The sequence below is a fragment of the Lathyrus oleraceus genome, chromosome 6, assembly GCF_024323335.1.
Source record: "Lathyrus oleraceus cultivar Zhongwan6 chromosome 6, CAAS_Psat_ZW6_1.0, whole genome shotgun sequence".
NCBI lineage: Eukaryota > Viridiplantae > Streptophyta > Magnoliopsida > Fabales > Fabaceae > Lathyrus > Lathyrus oleraceus.
The window spans coordinates 10,267,792-10,286,481 of NC_066584.1; the positions used below are offsets into that span (position 1 = coordinate 10,267,792).

At 38.5% G+C, this 18,690-nt stretch overlaps 3 protein-coding genes and 1 pseudogene across 3 annotated transcripts in view; all 4 read right to left on the reverse strand.

Moving 5' to 3' along the window:
• The window catches only part of LOC127093026 (hydroquinone glucosyltransferase), a 1,780-nt gene extending 259 nt beyond the window's left edge, over positions 1-1,521 (reverse strand). The window contains exon 1 of the mRNA XM_051031924.1: positions 1-1,521. This exon is cut by the window's left edge and continues 259 nt beyond it. Coding sequence (XP_050887881.1) covers positions 1-1,200 — 1,200 coding nt within the window. The 5' untranslated portion in view covers positions 1,201-1,521.
• Positions 1,522-1,991: 470 nt separating this feature from the next.
• Positions 1,992-2,890, reverse strand: LOC127093649 (uncharacterized; annotated as a pseudogene).
• Positions 2,891-3,196: 306 nt separating this feature from the next.
• LOC127093650 (uncharacterized) lies at positions 3,197-3,580 on the reverse strand. Its single transcript, XM_051032586.1, has one exon. The coding sequence runs from the start codon at positions 3,578-3,580 to the stop codon at positions 3,197-3,199; it is 384 nt and encodes a 127-aa protein (XP_050888543.1).
• Positions 3,581-4,875: 1,295 nt separating this feature from the next.
• LOC127090948 (vacuolar protein-sorting-associated protein 11 homolog) lies at positions 4,876-10,819 on the reverse strand. The gene is made up of 5 exons (XM_051029425.1): positions 10,265-10,819; positions 9,503-9,676; positions 9,054-9,377; positions 7,197-8,954; positions 4,876-5,764 (listed from the first exon to the last, which is right to left on the reverse strand). Exons 1-5 carry the CDS (start codon positions 10,529-10,531, stop codon positions 5,375-5,377), a joined length of 2,913 nt encoding a protein of 970 aa, XP_050885382.1. The 5' UTR covers positions 10,532-10,819; the 3' UTR covers positions 4,876-5,374.
• Between the last annotated feature and the right edge of the window lie 7,871 nt (positions 10,820-18,690).

The window sequence follows — 18,690 nt, forward strand, 5'->3', positions numbered from 1 at the left end:
CAGTCCTACTTTTAGACCCTCACTCAGCAAAACTGCATTCATTCTCTGTTCAGAAAACAGAGGCCATGCAATTAGTGGCACACCATGCATCACACTTTCAAGAATTGAATTCCAACCACAGTGACTCAAGAACCCGCCAACTGAACTGTGACTAAGGATTTGAACCTGCGGTGCCCATGACGGAATAACCATTCCTTGCTCCTTGGTTCTCTCCAAGAACCCGGACGGTAAAAACATTGACGCGTCGATATCATCCTGTGCTGAAAGATGTCCATCACTCGCTGAACTACTTGGTGCTCTGAAAACCCATAAGAATTTATGATTACTCAACTCCAAACCCAAAGATAGCTCTACAATTTGTTCCTGTGAAAGTGTGCCACCGCTCCCAAAAGAAACATACAAAACTGAACAAGGTTGTTGTTTATCTAACCATGTCAAACAATCCTTGCCATTACTATTATAATCAGATTCTGTTCTTGTTTGGATAACGGGTCCAACAGCATACACCGCAGGGTTGCCACTTTCTCCTTCTATCAATGCTTCTATAGGACCTTTTTCAATTTCTAGGAAGCTATTAATAAGTATCCCATTAGCAGAGAAGAATTTGTTTAGACGTTGGAGTAAGAATCTGTAAGGTTGACTTGATCTATCTTGAGCTTGGTCGACGAGATCCCTACCATGGATTGGTACACAACCTGGTACTTGAATAGCCTCTGGCAGATCCCTGTACTCACATGATGTTTCCTTATCCAACTTGAGCAAATAGAAGTAGTAACACAAAGTGGTGGCTGCAGGAGGCATGTAAACATAGGACAGCATGTTGAGTTCCTTAGCCAAATCTAGAGCTTCAGCACATAAAGAATCAACCACAAGTGCCACAGGGGGGGTTCTCAAAGAGTTCAAAGCCTGATGTAAAGATGGTAGAGAGAGTGTCACTGTGAGCTGGATTTTGCTTTCTAAGGTAGATCCTTGTGGCAGGTGGTTGGGGTTGACAGGTGGAAGAAAAGTGTAGGTGATGTTTGATGGAAGAGTTTGAAGGAATGAGTTTGAGGCAGTGGAGGGTGAGCCAAGTGTGGGAATGATACATGTGACATGAAAATCTGGATGGAGTTGAACAAGTAGCTTGGAGAATTGAAGGATAGAGACTAAATGGCTATACCAAGGACCTGGAACAATGGCAATGTGAACTGTTTTCTCCATTAAATTTGTGGATAAGTTCACAGTGCACAAGGTAGATGGTATCTTTTGTTTTGTGACTGGTGAAAACAAAACAAAAACAACAAATAAAGCTCGCCTATCTATGCACAGCAACAACAATGAGGCATGTGGTTTATAAACACTAAACAGGTCACGTTTCCTAGAAAATGTGAAATTAAATCAACTTGTTCATGCCCAATATAAAGAAGGCATTGAAGACTACAATAATAAAGACAACTCAAATACTCGAGTTCCGATGAGTCTGAAGCATGGCAATGTGGAAGCTAATAACAACTCTTTTACTATTATCTTATCTTATCTTGAAATAACTCCTTCAATTTTTAATCCAATGATACAACTCTAAAGACCATTTATATTATATTTTATTTTATTTAAATTACATTTAAAATTTAAAATGAATTATTTAAAATAAATAAAATTGAAATTAAATTTAAAATTTAAAATGATAATTAAAATTAATTTCATGACATATAATTGAAAATAATAAAAATAAATAACATCACATAATTATTAAAATTTAAATTTCATCATCCTCTTGTCCAAAACATTCTCAAATATACTCGACTAGATTTCCTTGAAGTTGGCAATGAACTTTTTTTTCACGAAAACTTCTCTTTTTTGTAGTCTTGTTGCAACATTCAAATGATGATCGTTAAATCATTGAGTTGTTGTTCATCTTCAACAATCATGTTGTGCAATATGATGCAAGCATATATGGTATGCTTGAGAGTTTCTATGTGTTAGGCACGCACTGGCCACGTATAAATTGCAAATCAAAATTGGAGCACTCCAAATGTCTGTTCCACATCCTTTCTAGCTGGTTCTTTATGTTGTGCAAATAGTTTTCTCTTTCTCCCTACAACATTGAAATGGTCTTGACAAATGTAGCTCACTCGAGATATATACTATCCACTAAATAATACCCCATATTATATTGTGTCTCATTGATTGTATATTGCACAGTGGGAGCATGTCCTTCCAAAATATCGTTAAACACATTAGATTGGTTTAACACATTAATGTCGTTGTTTGAACCTGCAATACTAAAAAATACATGTCAAATCCATAAGTCTTGTGATGTCACTGCTTCAAGCATGATTGTGGGTTTACCATGATCACCTCGACAAAATTGTCTTTTTAATGCAACAGGACAATTTTTACATTCCTAGTGCATACAATCAATGAAACCCAACAAACCTGAAAAGCCACGTGACTCTCCCATTTGTAAAAGATATTCAACATCATTGTTATTTGGTTTTCTAAAATACTCTGTCCAAAATACAACATTCACGCCCTGAACGAATCTTTCTAAGCACTCAATTGAAGTGTTTTCACCGATTCGAACATATTCGTCTATAATGTCAGCGAGAGACCCATATGCCAACACACGAATAGCATATGTGCATTTTTGCAATGGTGAAATAACCATTTTACTAGTTGCATCGATCCTCATTTGGAAATATTCATCATGAACTCCAAGAGCGTCTACAATTCGAAGAAACACATGCCTATGCATTTTGAACCTTCTTCGGAATTGAACATATGTGTATACTGGATTTCCCAAGAAGTAATCATTGAATAATCGATTATGCTCTTCTTCACGACTTCGATCTATCACTGTTCTTCTCTTTGTCTTAGAGGAACATCCAGATTGACCTTCTTTCTCGAGCATTGACTTTTAGTAGTTCTTCATCAGTGTTGTCCATAAATTCTTCTTCAATCAAGTCCCAAAAGTGTTTGTTAAGATCATTTGAATTGTTTGAATCCATTAAAGTGAGTGAAGAATGAGAGAAAAATGATAGAAGAATGAGAAAATAATGAGAAAAGTGATGGTATATATAATGGTTAGTTTGAATAACGGCTAATTTGAATAATGGCTAGCTTGAATACCAACATAATATTTATAAGTTAAAGTGGTACTAATGACCATTTTACATAAGTATTGATACATAACAAATCCTACAACTTTTCATCCTAACTAAAGTGCATATTTTGCTTTCAGCTTATTACAATATTTTTCATGAACACTCGGTTGATTATCATTCATTGTAAAAGTGTCTGACGTGATGAATTTCATTGCGTTAAACTCTATCTCTTCCTCCTTAGATTGAGCTAGTCTTTTCATTGATGCTACTCTTTTATTCCATGTATCTTGCACAATATTAGAAGTAAATTCAGGCGCATTGGCATTTTCCCTTGCCTTACCCTTCCTTTTTGTTGCTTGTTGTCCCATTGGACGCTCCATTGGTGATGATGAGTTATACTCATAACTTGAAGGTGTCTCTAGGTTAGACGATGAAGAGTGTGCCCCACTAGCAGAAGTCTTTGTTATTTTTGAAGAGTTTCCAGTCGATGCTCCCATTCATTTAGGTTCATCTTTTAACAATCGTCATGCATACTCAAGATTGATTGGTGCACCTTCATCCTGAGTAAAAAAAGCATGTACAACGGTCAATATATCTTTCTCCGATGTTCCACTTTTCATTCCATTAACAGCTTGTTTGTAACACCCAACAAACTTTTGAACCAAACCATTTATTCGATGCCATCGACATTTTAATTGCCCATGTAGCTTTTCTCGCAACTGCCCACGATACTGGTTATAACTGGCAGCGATTCTTAATAAAAAATTTCCAACTTTTTGATGAACTCCCTTGTAAATACCTTTCGAGATTTTTTTTAACGACACACATTTCTTCTTTTTCAATACCAACTTGAGGTGAAAATGGTGGAACTTGACATCCGGACATTAACTCAATCGGTATTTCCGACTCATGCCGGAAAAATGTATTTATTTGAGGTCTATAATACATATTTGGATTGTTTGGTGACGGAAAAATGCGGCGGAATTTGTTGGCATCGATGAGAATTGAAAATTTTAAAGGTTAGGATTATGATAATTTTGCATGAAATTGAAAATTATATTGATTAGAATCCATTTAGCCTAAACAATATTAATTTTGAAGTAAAAAGATGGAAATTTAGATAAAATATATTGTCAAATAAAAACTAATGAGAATAAATTGTAAGAGAAAATTTTAAAATTAAGAGTAAAATGATGAAATTGTGAGAAAATAAAAGTGAGAGAAAATTTGTGTAAAATGTTTTAAATAGGTCTATTTATAATCAACCAAAATGTTAAAAAAAAAAATAGCCGTTGCTCAGCCACTTTTTCAATTGTATTATTATTTTATTTAAGTAACCGTTGCATTGCTATGTTGGACAGTCTGGCCAACTCCAATCAACAGGAAACCATCTGCTTTATTTGCCACACTGAAGCACTGCATGAAAAATCCAACGTTCGAGTTACTCTAAGACAATACATGACTAAATCCATCCTTTCACACCGATAATGGAGACTGAAATCAAGGCAACACAAAATGCTAATAAAAATTATATAATTTTTTAATAATTCTGCATAAGACTTTCATCAATTTAATATAAGGTTGAACTTTCAGCATCAAGGGTTTAAAAATCTTGTTAGACAAAATATTCTGACATGAATCAAAATCAGAAGTAAGTTAGGCAAATGGTTATGTAGCACAGGGTAGAAGATCAATTTATCTTTCTAGATGAATAAATACAAAGCAAGTAAGGTAACTTTTAACACAATAAAAAAATGGATATCAAATCAATAAAAATCAAAAGCTTTTGACCAACACAAAAAGAGCTCAAATTGTTACTATTATTTCTCATGGCCTATGCAAGAATACAAATCAAAACCTCGTCTGCATGATTTAAATCTGTCAGAATATTACACTTAAGAACAAGGAAAAGAAAAGTATCATTTGAATTTGGACCCAACAAACCTAACAATAAATAACATTTCCTTCTTCTGTGCAGATCCACACAACCAGTACCTTCATATCCTCTCAAAAAATTTGATACTCTGGCCAACACTACAACCAAATGACCATTCAGAAACTTCTCTTGATGAATGGGCCGATCCATTCCTGGGTGATATATACAACATATAACACCCAGCACATTACGAAAAAAATATATAAACTCAAGAACATGGAGGCTGGATAACAAGCAACAATAATGGAGAATTCGAAAACCCTGAAAATAATCAGACTCATCCAACATTTAGGAACCAACTTTTTAGTATTGAAAGAAGCAAAAAGCTGAAAGTGACTGGCATTAATAGTAAACCTCAGAAGCCACTGCTGGATGATGCATTTCCAGATCTAAGACCCGAAGTGGATCCATTGCTTGTTTTGCTGATAATCCCTTTTCCAAAATACTCGGCAATGACAGAAAACCCATCTTTGGAGTTCTTAACTTGCTGGAAAAACCTGTCCTGATCCTTAGAATTTTGCTCTAAATTTCTTTTCATCTCTAATACAGACCTATATTCTGGGGCACACTCGGGGCATTCTTTTTCATTATCACCAAGGCACCGCAAATGGAATGAGTGCATGCACATGAAGTGCACAGCGGGAAGATCTAGGGTGAAAGTGCATGCCGTGCACTTGCTAAGCTGAAAAATCCTTGCATTTGTCCTAAGATCTTGAATCTCCTTCCTCATAGTCTGCGTGTCTTCCTGCACAGAGAGAATACTTCATAAAAATCCTTCCATGCTGTTTACAGGGAAAATAGCAAATAACTAAGATAGTGCGGTTAGCACTGCCAACTCGCATTATGCAAGGATATTTTAAAAAGGTATATAAGATTGTTTGAGCAATATTTACTAACAAATTATTAACTAAAAGAGATTGTCACTTCTAATAAGACTAATCTTTGTGTTTATAAATTTATCATCCCTAAACACTAATCTGCATCCTCAACAGGAACTAAAAGAGATATGGGTGGCAAAATTCAGTTCATGCGAGTTATAAACATTTGGCATGCTTTTTAACATATGGAGTTGCAGAATATAGCAGAATACTATGTCTGCTTCACACTAAATGGCCAGAATCACCTAATGGTCAATGCTCAAAATTTTGAACCAAGTGTCTTGCATTCCTTTGCTTAAGCATGACAAATTCCAATATCCATTTTTTGTTCAATATCCAAAATCCTGTTCATATTCAATTACAAGGAAATAATCCGACAGTATCAGAAACAGTTTAAGGAAGAGAAAAATGTATGTGATGGAATCCGCGTTGCATGAGTTACAAAAGATCAAACACTTATTGTGTATATTTATAGTAGACTCTTAATCCTAATTAAATAAGGAAACAAATAAAAGAATATGGAAACCATCCCCAAGCGATCCCTGTGATACTGAAAACTATTCTAAAAGGCCATAATGGTACTAAGAAATATTTTTCATCCATTCTAGACCAAGGTCGGATTACATCTGAATTTCAAGACAAGGACAGACTGCATCAGGAGTTAGAGATAGGGTTGATGGAAGACAGGCCAAACAACAATTTAGGAGGGCTAGACCTTTCTAAGATAGGAAATGGACTAAACTGCATATCTAGGACGACCAAATTGAATCCGAGTTCAAAGATACAATGTTAAAATGTATATTTTGTCTTTTAGATATAGAGGGATAAGAAACAGTTTCAAAACAACAATGATAAATGTTGAAGGTACTGCTAGCCATATGATTTTGGATCATTCATGTTAGTCACATAATTCTAAAATGCCTCTGGTTCTTTTTGGTTAATAATTTTTTCTACTGTTTCAATATCAGTGCTTTTAATGGAGAACCATTTCAATTCTCAAGTAACATTCCTGCTGGACTTCTTCATAACTAAACCATAGTCTTATCGGCTATCGGTGTCTATTGTAGGGAAATCATCACACTTTTGTCAAAATTGTTCATAACAACCATAGTCTAATCCACTATCTATGACTATTGTATGGAAACCATCATACTTTTGTCTATATTGTTCTCAACATAACAATATCAGGAAAAGAAAATGGTTGTGTGTTATATGCACTGGAAGGACGGACAGACATATATGTAAGCTATCAAATAAAGTTAAGATCAAACCATGTGCTTAAGAAAAAAAAGATCTAACCTGATATTTATCAATAGCTTGTCGGTCCTCTTCAATCATCTTTGATTCCTGCTCAAGCTTCCGTGCAATGTAATCCTTGATCACAGAAAGTGTGAGGCAAGGATTTTTTGATAGAGTTTGAAGGACAATTATCGGGGGCAAAATATCATCTCTCTCAATGTAATTCAAAACTTCTTTTACTTCTTTCGAGCAATCTTCTCCAAGCTCACCAAAATATTTGAGTACATCTTCCCAAAGAGATGGATCCCCTCCTACTGAATCACCCAGTCTTTTGCAGCACGCAATTAATCCCTCGTGATCATGCGCTTGCATATAGCAAGTGATTACTTCCTTATAGAGTTTCATCTTTTCATACAAATACAAAAGCCCGTCTCTGAATGCGTTCATTTCACATAGTATAATGGCTAAATCAACATCATAAAGCGGGTGTTCTGTCTCTGGCGGCCATGCACTCTTAAGCATGTGTAGACCCTTTTTACGCCTTTCAAGACGACCCTTTTCCTTTTCTGAACTTTTTTGATCAGCAATAGTTCCATTGGTTTGGGCACTTATATTTGAAAGTTTTTCTGATGCTCCATTAAGGAAATCTGAACCCTCGTTAGATTGTGATACTGAGGGAAAGTTCAATTCATTGGATATATACAACTCTAACAGGGTATTGTTAATCTCCACCTGAGCAGGTGAGTCCTTCACCTTGTTGGTATATTTTTCAAGAAAACCCATAAGGGAATGAGGGTAATGAACGAAGATGCTGAGAAAATCAACAGGAGATGGCAACATAGACACATACACACCATTTGACTGTCCTCTTTTGTCACCCTCATCTGTGCAAAGCCTAATGAGAATCTCAATTGTCTCCAGCGGCTTGTGCTCTATTAGAATTTTACCATACTCCTTTATTGTCATCCCTGCTTGACTTGATTCAAGACTAGAAATATATTCCAAGGCCTCTTCATAATTACCAAGATCTTCAAGCAAGATCTTCAAGTACCATTCATGCCTCCCTGCTTTCTTTGCAACATACATTGCATGCTCATGGTAATTGGCAGCACGGCAAACCCTGATTGCTGTTTCCACGTCGAACTTAAGTTCCCCAATGCTATCTTCACTTTTAATAAATAGATTTAATTTTTCAACATCTTTCAATTTGGTGTAACAGTTTAATAGAAGTGTGGTGTGATCTTTAGAAGCAAGACCCTTCTCATGTAGCTTTTCCAAGTAATTTGTGAGGTTGTAGATTCTTTGAGCATCCAAAAACTTCTGTATCACATAAGAAGGTTCAAGGTGACCAATAGTATGTATGTACTGGGACATTGCCTCATCATAGTCTTGCTTGCTGTATAGGTGATCCCCATATTTTCTCAGAACTTCAGAAGTAGCTGCAGCATCTGCTTGTTGAGTCTGAACAAGATTAATTGCTACTGTATATAGGTTTTTCTTGAATAACATGTCTAACTTGCTTTCCATATCCTTTTCCCCAATAGATAAAGCTGATTTGTCTTTCATTATGAGTATGATGTTACCCCACTCATAGAGCATATGAGAAACTTCTTTAACCAGTGCACTGTGGGCTATTAAACGATTCTTCAGGTCATAGATATTGAAAGTATGCTTTCCTGTTCTTTGATCTGCAATAACACACAAAAGGTATCCGCGGAACCATCCTACCAATTTCTTTTCTCCTTCAAAAGCCCAACAAGGACCACGCCCATCAACTTCATAAAAGTATACTGCCTCTGGCCGACCAATTATAAACTCCTGTTCATGTTAACATACATAAACATTTAGCATTCAGCAAGGATATGCATACGATAATATATAAAAATATATTGAGAGACAGGAACAAAGGTTGCATACAGAACGGTCACTCATTGCAACGCTGTTTACACCACATCCAATCTGATCAAGGGTTTGCCTCCTTGGTGGTTGATCATGCAATGAAAACAAGCTCACGGAATTTGGGGTTACCGCAAACAACTGAAGTGATTGACCATCAACCTTAAACCCAAGACCAGTGATTGAGGAAAGAGTTTTGTCTGAATGGTTTTCCACCTGAAGCTTGAAACGGGTGATACGCTCCCGTGCAATATCTCCTTTGATGCAGTAAATAGAACCATTGTCTAAGCCAATAGCTATGAGTAGTATAGGAGGCACTTCCTCTAAGACAATAAAAGATGTAATCTGCAGTACGCCGTCGTTCAAAAATCATTAAAAAGAGGGGTAGAAATAATCAAACTATATTAATAACCAGATTTACCATTACCATACGGATAAAGAGTAACAAGCATGCATAGCAGTGTCATTACCATTGCCTCGGGAAACTGATTAGTGAATATACGCAATATCCCAACACAATCCGGACTCGCTGTGCTCGTACTTTCAGATTGCATCTTATCTAAGTCAAAAACCTTCAGGCACAGAGCTGATTGCTGGGCAGCAAGCTGTTCATCTTCCCCAATCGTTACCAGGAAGTTGCGTTGCTGGTTAATCAACAAACAAAAGCACACTGTTTTAAGTTCAAATCAAGATGCTGGAAAACATTTAAACTACAAAAAGTCCACGAATCCTTTCTTTTAAGCCAAAAACATAGGCACTCATCTAGGCGCACACACATACATGTATATGGTACTATATGGTACTAAACAGAGTCTTCTCATGTTTTTGGAGGACCTTATAAGTTAGCTGCAATTTAACCATGACAAACTAAATAGAGGCACTATTTAACCCCGATTTAGGCATGTAAATAATTTATGAGACCCCTTTGAACACCCTCAAAGACGGTCTTGGTACTAAACCATGGAATTCCTTCACCAATTCGCACAATACCAACAATGAAAAATGGGATTTTGGATAATTCTAACAAATGAAGCAATATTCTCAAGGAAAAAAATGAAACAATCAAAAGATACTCAAATTAAAACAAGTAAAAATCACCAATCAGAATCAAATACCCATTTACTCAAAACAAACAATTCCAAAATGAAGCAATCAATCAAAGTGTAACTAACTATCAAATTCCCACAGCAACAAAAAAACACAAATTGAAGGAATTGAAAAACTGAAAGAACCTTGAGCTGTTGAAGAAAGAGAACAGAAGAAGAATGAGGTTGAAAAGAATAATTGAACTTGAGTCCTCGATCGAACAAGCAAACGGTCCCATCATCAAAACCAGTTACTACCTTACCCCTTCCACTCGAACAACACTCGATTTTCCTCTCCTTTTTCTCTCTCTCATCATTATTCACAGTGGTGTCATCTTCTTCTTGTTCCTCTGGAATCATGCGATTTGCAACGTACTTCTCTTCGAAGAATTCGAACTTCCGCCACTGATACATCGCGATTCAAAATCGATCGGAATCGGAATTCTTCACGAAAATGGGGTTTCGATCATATCATATCATAGTTTAACAAATTGAATCAATAATGAAAAAACGTAATTGTTTTGCCGAATTTTCATGAAATTGTGAAACTACTCTCAAACTTGCGAAGAAAGGGTGTGTTTGGTATGAGAGAAATACATAAGAGAGAACCAGCTGCGAGAGAAACACTCGATTTTCCTCTCAAATTTGCGAAGAAGGAAGATGAAGAAAGCTTTTTTCCACTTTTGCCCCTGAAATTAGAGACAAAAAAGTTAGTGTTTAAAAACCAAACTAAACCGGACGGTTGAACCGGTTCTATTGAAAACCGGACCTACTCTTGATGTTATGCATTTCAGATTGGAGAAGATATTTATTAATGAACCAAAATGAGATGAAGTATTGAATTGGATTGAACCAATAGCAAACCATCTTGACTCACTGTCATACGGTGAACTGACTTGGTGTATTTTGCTTTTTATCACAATGTCGCGGATAGCAAGAGTCGCCACCGACTTTTCTTTTATCCAAGAAGGAAAGGTGGAAAAGAACAGGAAAGACCTCAATAGATTTTGGGTTCGGGAGGTACATTATACAAAGGGAAGGTGTTAGCACCCTTTGTATCCATGGTTATCCATGGGCTCTTAATTGCTGGATCACTTATATTTTTGTCTGAAAAGTGTTGGTGAATTGTTTAGAAAATGTTTTGAAAAAGAGAATTTAACTTTGTAATGATTCTCGTATGAATGTATACAAAGTGGTTATCTCGTTTAGTTTTGAAAATGGTTTGGAAAAAATATAACTTGGTAATGATTCTAGTATGAATGTATACCAAGTGGTGATTTTCTAGGATTTGCAAAGTGTGAGGGGTGGAAAATGTTTTAGGTTATGATCCAGCAATTGAGAGTTATACCTTCCTAAGGTCGTTATGAACGTTTCCTATCCTTATGAGGGTAAAACTGTCCTTACTATTGAGAAGTAAGTAATTTTAGCCTTTGGATGTAAAAGGATCATCGTAGGGTCATCAATAGGTCATTGAAGGCAACAGTTGTAAGGATACCTTAGCCTTCGAAGGGACGATCATCATTTAACCGTAGGCTACACCGAAGGGTCATCGAGGGCCAAAATCGTATATTCGAAGGCAACATCCGAGGGACTATGATTTATTTTAAAGGGACATGATGATTTAATCGAAGGGTCTTTGCTAAGTATATCCCCACATTCGCGGGACATGACCGTTATACCGTAATGGCGTAAGGCAAAAGAGAGGTCCAAGATCACATATTTAAAGGCCATATTTTAAAGTTAAGTAGGTAATTAGGATGAGCCTCCACATTAAAATCAATACATTAAAATTACATTAAAATTAATTATTAAAGTTAACACATTAAAATTAATTATTAAAATTAACACATTAAAATTAATTAGGCAATTTAGGGTGAGCCTCCCCAATGGTACCCCACAAATAAAGTGGACGACCTAACGGCAACCTTTTCCTGGGCCATATGAACCTTTGCAAAATTCAACAAACGGGTTAGCATACCAAAGCAGGGTGTAATCGAGGAGTTGCACCAAAGCAGTAATAGTATCAGGTAAACAAAGCATGGTTATAATAAAACAGGTCAGAAGGGCAAAGATCAAAACAGAACGAAAAAACAGCGGCATCCATTACAACAATTCAAGGTATCCAGGCATACTTAAGTCTATATACGGAACCTCAAATATATTTATGAATTCAATTATAATATCACATGGGAATTCGGAACGTAAAGCGGCGATAGTAACGCAAACCTGTTTGCAATTGAATCGTAACCTTGAATTGGCACTCTTAGGGTTGATGCCGGATTGAGTTGAGCGGTGCCGCCGTCTTTTCCTTTAGGGTTTCCTTTAAACAACAAATTAAAACGAAGGAAATAAACTAGATCCTAACGTAAGGTTAAATTCGGTAAAAAGGTGCACAATAGTTTCCGTTGCAGAAACTATTGTGCGAAAAGAATTAACTAAATGCTAAAAAGGGCATGGGAAATTGCAAGGGGAGCAGTGTAGAACTCGTAATAAACAATGACTAAGCTACTGGAAAAGAAACTATGCAAAAGCAAAACGGCCAAAGGAAACAAAATGTGGAAAAGCCTCCCTTTTTAGGTTTTCTTCGTGGCTATTTATATATGCTTCAGCAACCCGTTGCCAAAAGGTCTTCAACGTGCGCGTGGATATAGGGCCCAACATTCCTCAAGTTTCTTCAAGTCTCTGAGGCGTTACTGGCGCCCAAAAAGTAGGGGAATGGTGTGACGTTCGTCACACCATGTGTGACGTCCGTCACAGGGATGCGCAAGGCGTGACGCTCGTCACAGCCTCTGTGACGCTCGTCACAGGTGCAATACCTGAATTCTTGTATTTTGGGCTGGGCCTTGCTATTTGGTTCGTTTTTCCTCCTTTTTGCACCTCTTTTCCTCCAATTCTACTTGTGTTTCCAAATAAGCCACCTGAGACAAATAGGAAGAAAATACCGCGTAATATCCACTAATATAAAGTGACCTGAAATAAATGATGATAAAATTTAATTGAATTAAGCCTTAAAATATGATATAATTTCATGTTATCACTAGGCGAGCGTGTAGCGAACAGGCCAGTTTGGGCCATTTTCATTCGTGAGCCTTCGTTCCTTTAAGATCAGTGCCGTAAAAATGGGTCGGGGTGCCCTGAAAAACGTCTTGAAATATTAATGGGCAAATTTTGGGGTATGACAGCTGCCCCTGTTCAATATTCTTGAACCGAGAGAGTTAGAATGGTATGTGCCGTTCGTGGTCTGGAGGTGAAAGATTATTGAGCACTAGAATGCCCCAAAAATTTGCACTTGCCAATTAGTCTTGGTGGAGATGGGCTTAAAGATGCCATCCAGGTAGTTTGATGAGGAGATTTCCAGATTGCGTCGTACGCTAGACGATGTCTGAAGACATGGATGTCATACCGGGTCATACACTAGACCGTATAGTGAATCTCCCATCATGCTGTTGACTTCGCTGGGGAATCAGAGTATGCTATATACTGCTGGGGATAAGGGATCAGAATGGGTCATATACTGGACCATATCTGAGTACCAGAGTGAGCTGTTCGTTAGGCAGATGACTTTGCCGAGGATGAAAAATCAGAATGGATCGTACGCTAGATCGTTTCAGAGTTGCAGAATGAGCCGTCCGTTAGGCCGAATCTGCTTGAAGAGGGAGTAGCCGTATACTAGACTACCATTCAGAAATGTACCTGTCCGAAGGTAGCATCTGAGCAAGGGAGTAGTCGTATACTAGACTACCATTCAGGAATGTACCTGTCCGAAGGTAGCACCTGAGCAAGGGAGTAGCCGTATACCAGACTACCATTCAGGAATGTACCTGTCCGAAGGTAGCACCTGAGCAAGGGGAGTAGCCGTATACCAGACTACCATTCAGGAATGTACCTGTCCGAAGGTAGCACCTGAGCAAGGGAGTAGTCGTATACTAGACTACCATTCAGAAATGTACCTGTCCGAAGGTAACACCTGAGCAAGGGAGTAGTCGTATACTAGACTACCATTCAGAAATGTACCTGTCCGAAGGTAGCATCTGAGTAAGGGAGTAGTCGTATACTAGACTACCATTCAGAAATGTACCTGTCTGAAGGTAGCACCTGAGCAAGGGAGTAGTCGTATACTAGACTACCATTCAGAAATGTACCTGTCCGAAGGTAGCATCTGAGTAAGGGAGTAATCGTATACTAGACTACCATTCAGAAATGTACCTGTCCGAAGGTAGCATCTGAGTAAGGGAGTAGTCGTATACTAGACTACCATTCAGAAATGTACCTGTCCGAAGGTAGCACCTGAGCAAGGGAGTAGTCGTATACTAGACTACCATTCAGAAATGTACCTGTCCGAAGGTAGCATCTGAGTAAGGGAGTAATCGTATACTAGACTACCATTCAGAAATGTACCTGTCCGAAGGTAGCACCTGAGCAAGGGAGTAGTCGTATACTAGACTACCGTTCAGAAATGTACCTGTCTGAAGGTAGCATCTGAGGAGATAAAGGTCTAACTTGGTCGTACGTTAAACCTTATCTGAGTTGTCCGAGGATTTGACGGTCTAACTTGGTCGTACATTAGACTGTATTTGCAGAATCTGACTTGAAGGTCTAACTTGGTCGTACATTAGACTGTATTTGAGTGGTATTTGAAGATTTGAAGGTCTAACTTGGTCGTACATTAGACTGTCTTTGAGTTATTGAAGGTCAGAATGGATCGTACGCTAGATCGTATCTGAGTTGAAGGAGTCATGTGTTGAGATGAATCAGGATGGACCGTATGCTAGGCAGTACCTGAGAAGTGAAGGTCCAACTGGGTCGTACATTAGACCGTGTTGGGATAGTTGAAGATCAGAATGGATCGTCCGTTAGATCGTATCTGAGTGGAAGGAGTCATATGTTGGGCTGAATCAGAAAGAACCGTACGGTAGGCCATATCTGATAGTATTTGTGTATGCTGTATTTGCAATGAATATTTGGGATGAGCTCATAGACGCCATCGTTAGAAGGATGTCAGAATGAGTGTTGACATGGAGTATATCTGAAAGATGTATCTGAAGGAGAAAGTAGTCGTACGCTAGACTACACCTCGGAATATACCGTACGCTAGGCGGTATCTGAGGGATATAGTTGAATCTTGAATGTAATTGATAAAGATGTCCGTCTGAATGGACCTTTGTTTTGACTGTATCAGGAGGATAATTGACCTGAAAAATAAAGTTAGCTTCATGCCATGTCATGATGCATGAGATGCAAATGTTGTATGCATGCGTTTGCTGTGAAATGATGTAATGAGTGAATTATGCGTCTGGAATAAATGAGAGCATTGTATACATGTATATGTTATGAAATGATGTAATGTATATGATGCGGAACGAAAATTGTATGTAGGTATGTGATGTGAAATGATGTAATGAATGCACTATGTGTCTGAAACGTTCTTCCAGGGGACTCTACTGGGGAAATAAATCTCAGTCTTCTGGTCGGAGATATTTGTATTGATGACCCTTCCTTAGCTAGGGGTATTTGACTTTTATCTGATGGCAGAGGTATTCAACAGAGCCTTGCTGGGGGTAGAAGAGATGACCAGTCTAGTGATGCCAAGTTCTTCTGGGGAATAACTGGCGTTGCCGGGGAATCAAATTAGCAACGGATTCATTGGGAAGCGTGATTAGACCTTCTCCTCGATCCTGAAGTCGTGTAGTAATTGCTATTACTATTCTAGGCATGCATTTTTGGTAAACATTGATCATATTCAAGTGCATAAATCAATTCAAAGTAAATCAATGGACGTTTACGCAAACAAAACAGAAAAGGTAAAACAAAAGCATCTTTTTGGAAATGAAATTGTATTGATTTTGAAAGAGGGCCTATAAATAGGCAATTTGAGTACAAGGAGACAGAAATCCTAGTAAGAGGAAATTGTCAGGCAAACAAAGAGAAAGCTATGCAGAAAAAGTCCTATTGATTTTAATTCCACTACTGTCATTATGTCTTCAAGCATCTCATCACCTATTGTCGGATAGAAGTGATTGGCTTGTTCAGTCCCTTGAACTTGGTTGAAGCAGACAGAGAATGAGGCATAGTCATACGCTTTAATCCCTAATTTTTGCCTGGACCGCCTTTTCAGGTTTTCAGTCCACCGGGATACCCTTTTTTGCTCAAGCCGCCTTTTCAGGTTTTCGACTTGCCGGGTGTACGTCTTTATATGTTTATCCCTAATTTTTGCCCGAACCCTTTTGGTTCGTCGGGATGCCCTTACTTTTGCCTAGGTACGTCGACCTAGCGGGTCTCTTTTATGCGTAGTATTTTTTAACTATGTCCGCGTTCACAGGATGCGGGAACTCTTCGCCATCCATCGTAGCAAGTATCATGGCTCCACCAGAGAATACCTTCTTAACTACAAATGGCCCTTCGTATGTGGGAGTCCATTTGCCCCTGGGATCACCTTGTGGTAGGATGATGCGCTTGATCATCAAGGCGCCAAGTTGGTACACCTGTCTCTTGACCTTTTTGTTAAATGCTTGGGTCATGCGCTTCTGATATACCTGCCCATGACAAACAGCCGCAAGTCTCTTCTCATCAATCAAATTTATCTGACCGAGTCGAGTCTGAATCCGTTCATCCTCATCTAAGCCTGCATCTTTCATAATTCTTAGAGAGGGAATCTGAACTTCCACTGGTAAAACGGCTTCCATTCCATAGACTAAAGAGAACGGAGTTGCCCCCGGTCGAAGTACGCAACCATGAAGAGCAAGAGGTAACATCTCATGCCAGTCTTTATACGTTATGTATGATCTTCTTGATATTCTTATTAGCAGTCTCCACGGCGCCGTTCGTCTTTGGCCGGTACGGAGAAGAGTCATGGTGCTTTATTTTGAACTGCGTGTAGAGTTCAGTTTAGTACCATTATCAGTGATAACTCTCTCAGGAGACAGCAGGTTTCTCAAGTAGATATTTGATAGAATCCATCTTAGAAATCAATAAAGTGGTATGATTCAACATAGACTATCTTAGTCGGCGAACAGCCTAGGCCAAAGCGTAGCAAGCTTTCTCGAGCCGTGAGTATCTTGTTTCACAGTCGGTACCTTTTGCTAAGGCAGTGTATGACATGCTCTTTTCGACCAGACTCGTCATGTTGCCCCAGCCCACCTTATTGAATTTTCTAACACGGCCAAATACATGATTAGAGGTCTTCCTTCAACTGGTAGCATTAGAATTGGAGGTTCTTGGAGATATTTCTTGATTTTGCCATTCATCACTCCATACCATCTCTTGATTTTTTTTTTTTTTAGCAATTTGAAGAGGGGTTTGCAAGTAGCAGTCAAGTGCGGGATGAATCGGGCAATGTAATTCGAGTGCCCCACGAACCTCTGACTTCTTTCTTGTTTATTTCAGTACCCAGATTTACAATTTCAATTGATTCCTCATGCGGCTGTATAGTCTTTTCTTCTTGCAGTAGTCGGGCAAGTTCTCCAGGGACTTCACAATCTTCCTCGCTTCCATCCTCAGCTTGGTAGATCGGATTTTCAAAGTCATAATGAACAGTAGCAGAACTATTATCAACAGGATCCAGAGTGAATATGGATACGCGATTTGTTACGTGAGTGTGTGCAAGAAAACATAGCTTGTTTAAAAAAAATGACAGGAAAGATAAAGAGCGCAATATTTGAATGCAAAAAGTCCATTGATTTATTGAATATGAATATGCTTATGAAAATGACAAAACCCTTAACAAATTAGCTATTGTGCCCCGGGCATAGACACAATGCTTTGAACCACAAAAATAGCAATAACAATTACTCCTGACTAAAGGAAATCGGGATAATGTCTTCAGCCTTCCGATTATTGAGTCCGTCACCAATTGTTGGGAAAATCCAGCTATCCAGGTCGCAACCGCTATCAGTATCCTCCACAGCATTGACAGTCTTGTCATGATTAGGCAGAGGGACAGTGATGACATTAGGAGTCTCCGGAGGCTCGAACTCAATTTCCCCAGCGTCGATCATGTCCTGAATTTTGTTCTTCAACAACCAACAATCGTTTGTATCGTGCCCGGGGCTATCGGAGTGATATGCACACCTGGCATTGGGATTATAACGAGGCGAAGCAGTGTTGACATTTGCAGGAGGACCTCTGAGAGTGATTAAGTTTACCTTTAGCATACTTTGCAGTGCTTGTGCTAAAGTCATATTGAGCTTGGTAAACTGCCTTCTTGGTCTGTCTGGTCTTTGCTGGAAGTTTTGAGCTGGCGGGGCGGCGATTGTCACTGCTCCAACGGCATGGTCACCATTTTTCTTGTTATGATTCTTTTGACCATACACAGCATTCGATTCATTCTTCCCATGGTAGGACTTTTTACTGCTTGTAGAAGTAGCTGCCTGTAACTTTCCACTTCGAATGCCGCTCTCTACCCGTTCACCTGTCAGTATAAGTTCAGTGAAACCTGATGAAGAACTCCCCAGTAGGTGGCTGTAGAATGGGCCAGTTAGGGTACCCATGAACATGTCTACTAATTCTCGGTCAGTCATAGGGGGTTTGACCCTGCCGGCCAGATCTCTCCATTTCTGAGCATACTCTTTGAAGCT

Excerpts from the sequence above, each read along its gene's own strand:
- LOC127093650 (XM_051032586.1), bottom strand. The coding sequence starts at position 3,580 with ATGGGAGCATCGACTGGAAACTCTTCAAAAATAACAAAGACTTCTGCT.
- LOC127090948 (XM_051029425.1), bottom strand. The coding sequence starts at position 10,531 with ATGTATCAGTGGCGGAAGTTCGAATTCTTCGAAGAGAAGTACGTTGCA. Across the intron at positions 9,677-10,264 it reads TCTTTCTTCAACAGCTCAAG|CAACGCAACTTCCTGGTAAC; the intron begins GTTCTTTCAGTT and ends TTGATTAACCAG. Across the intron at positions 9,378-9,502 it reads ATCAGTTTCCCGAGGCAATG|ATTACATCTTTTATTGTCTT; the intron begins GTAATGACACTG and ends GGCGTACTGCAG.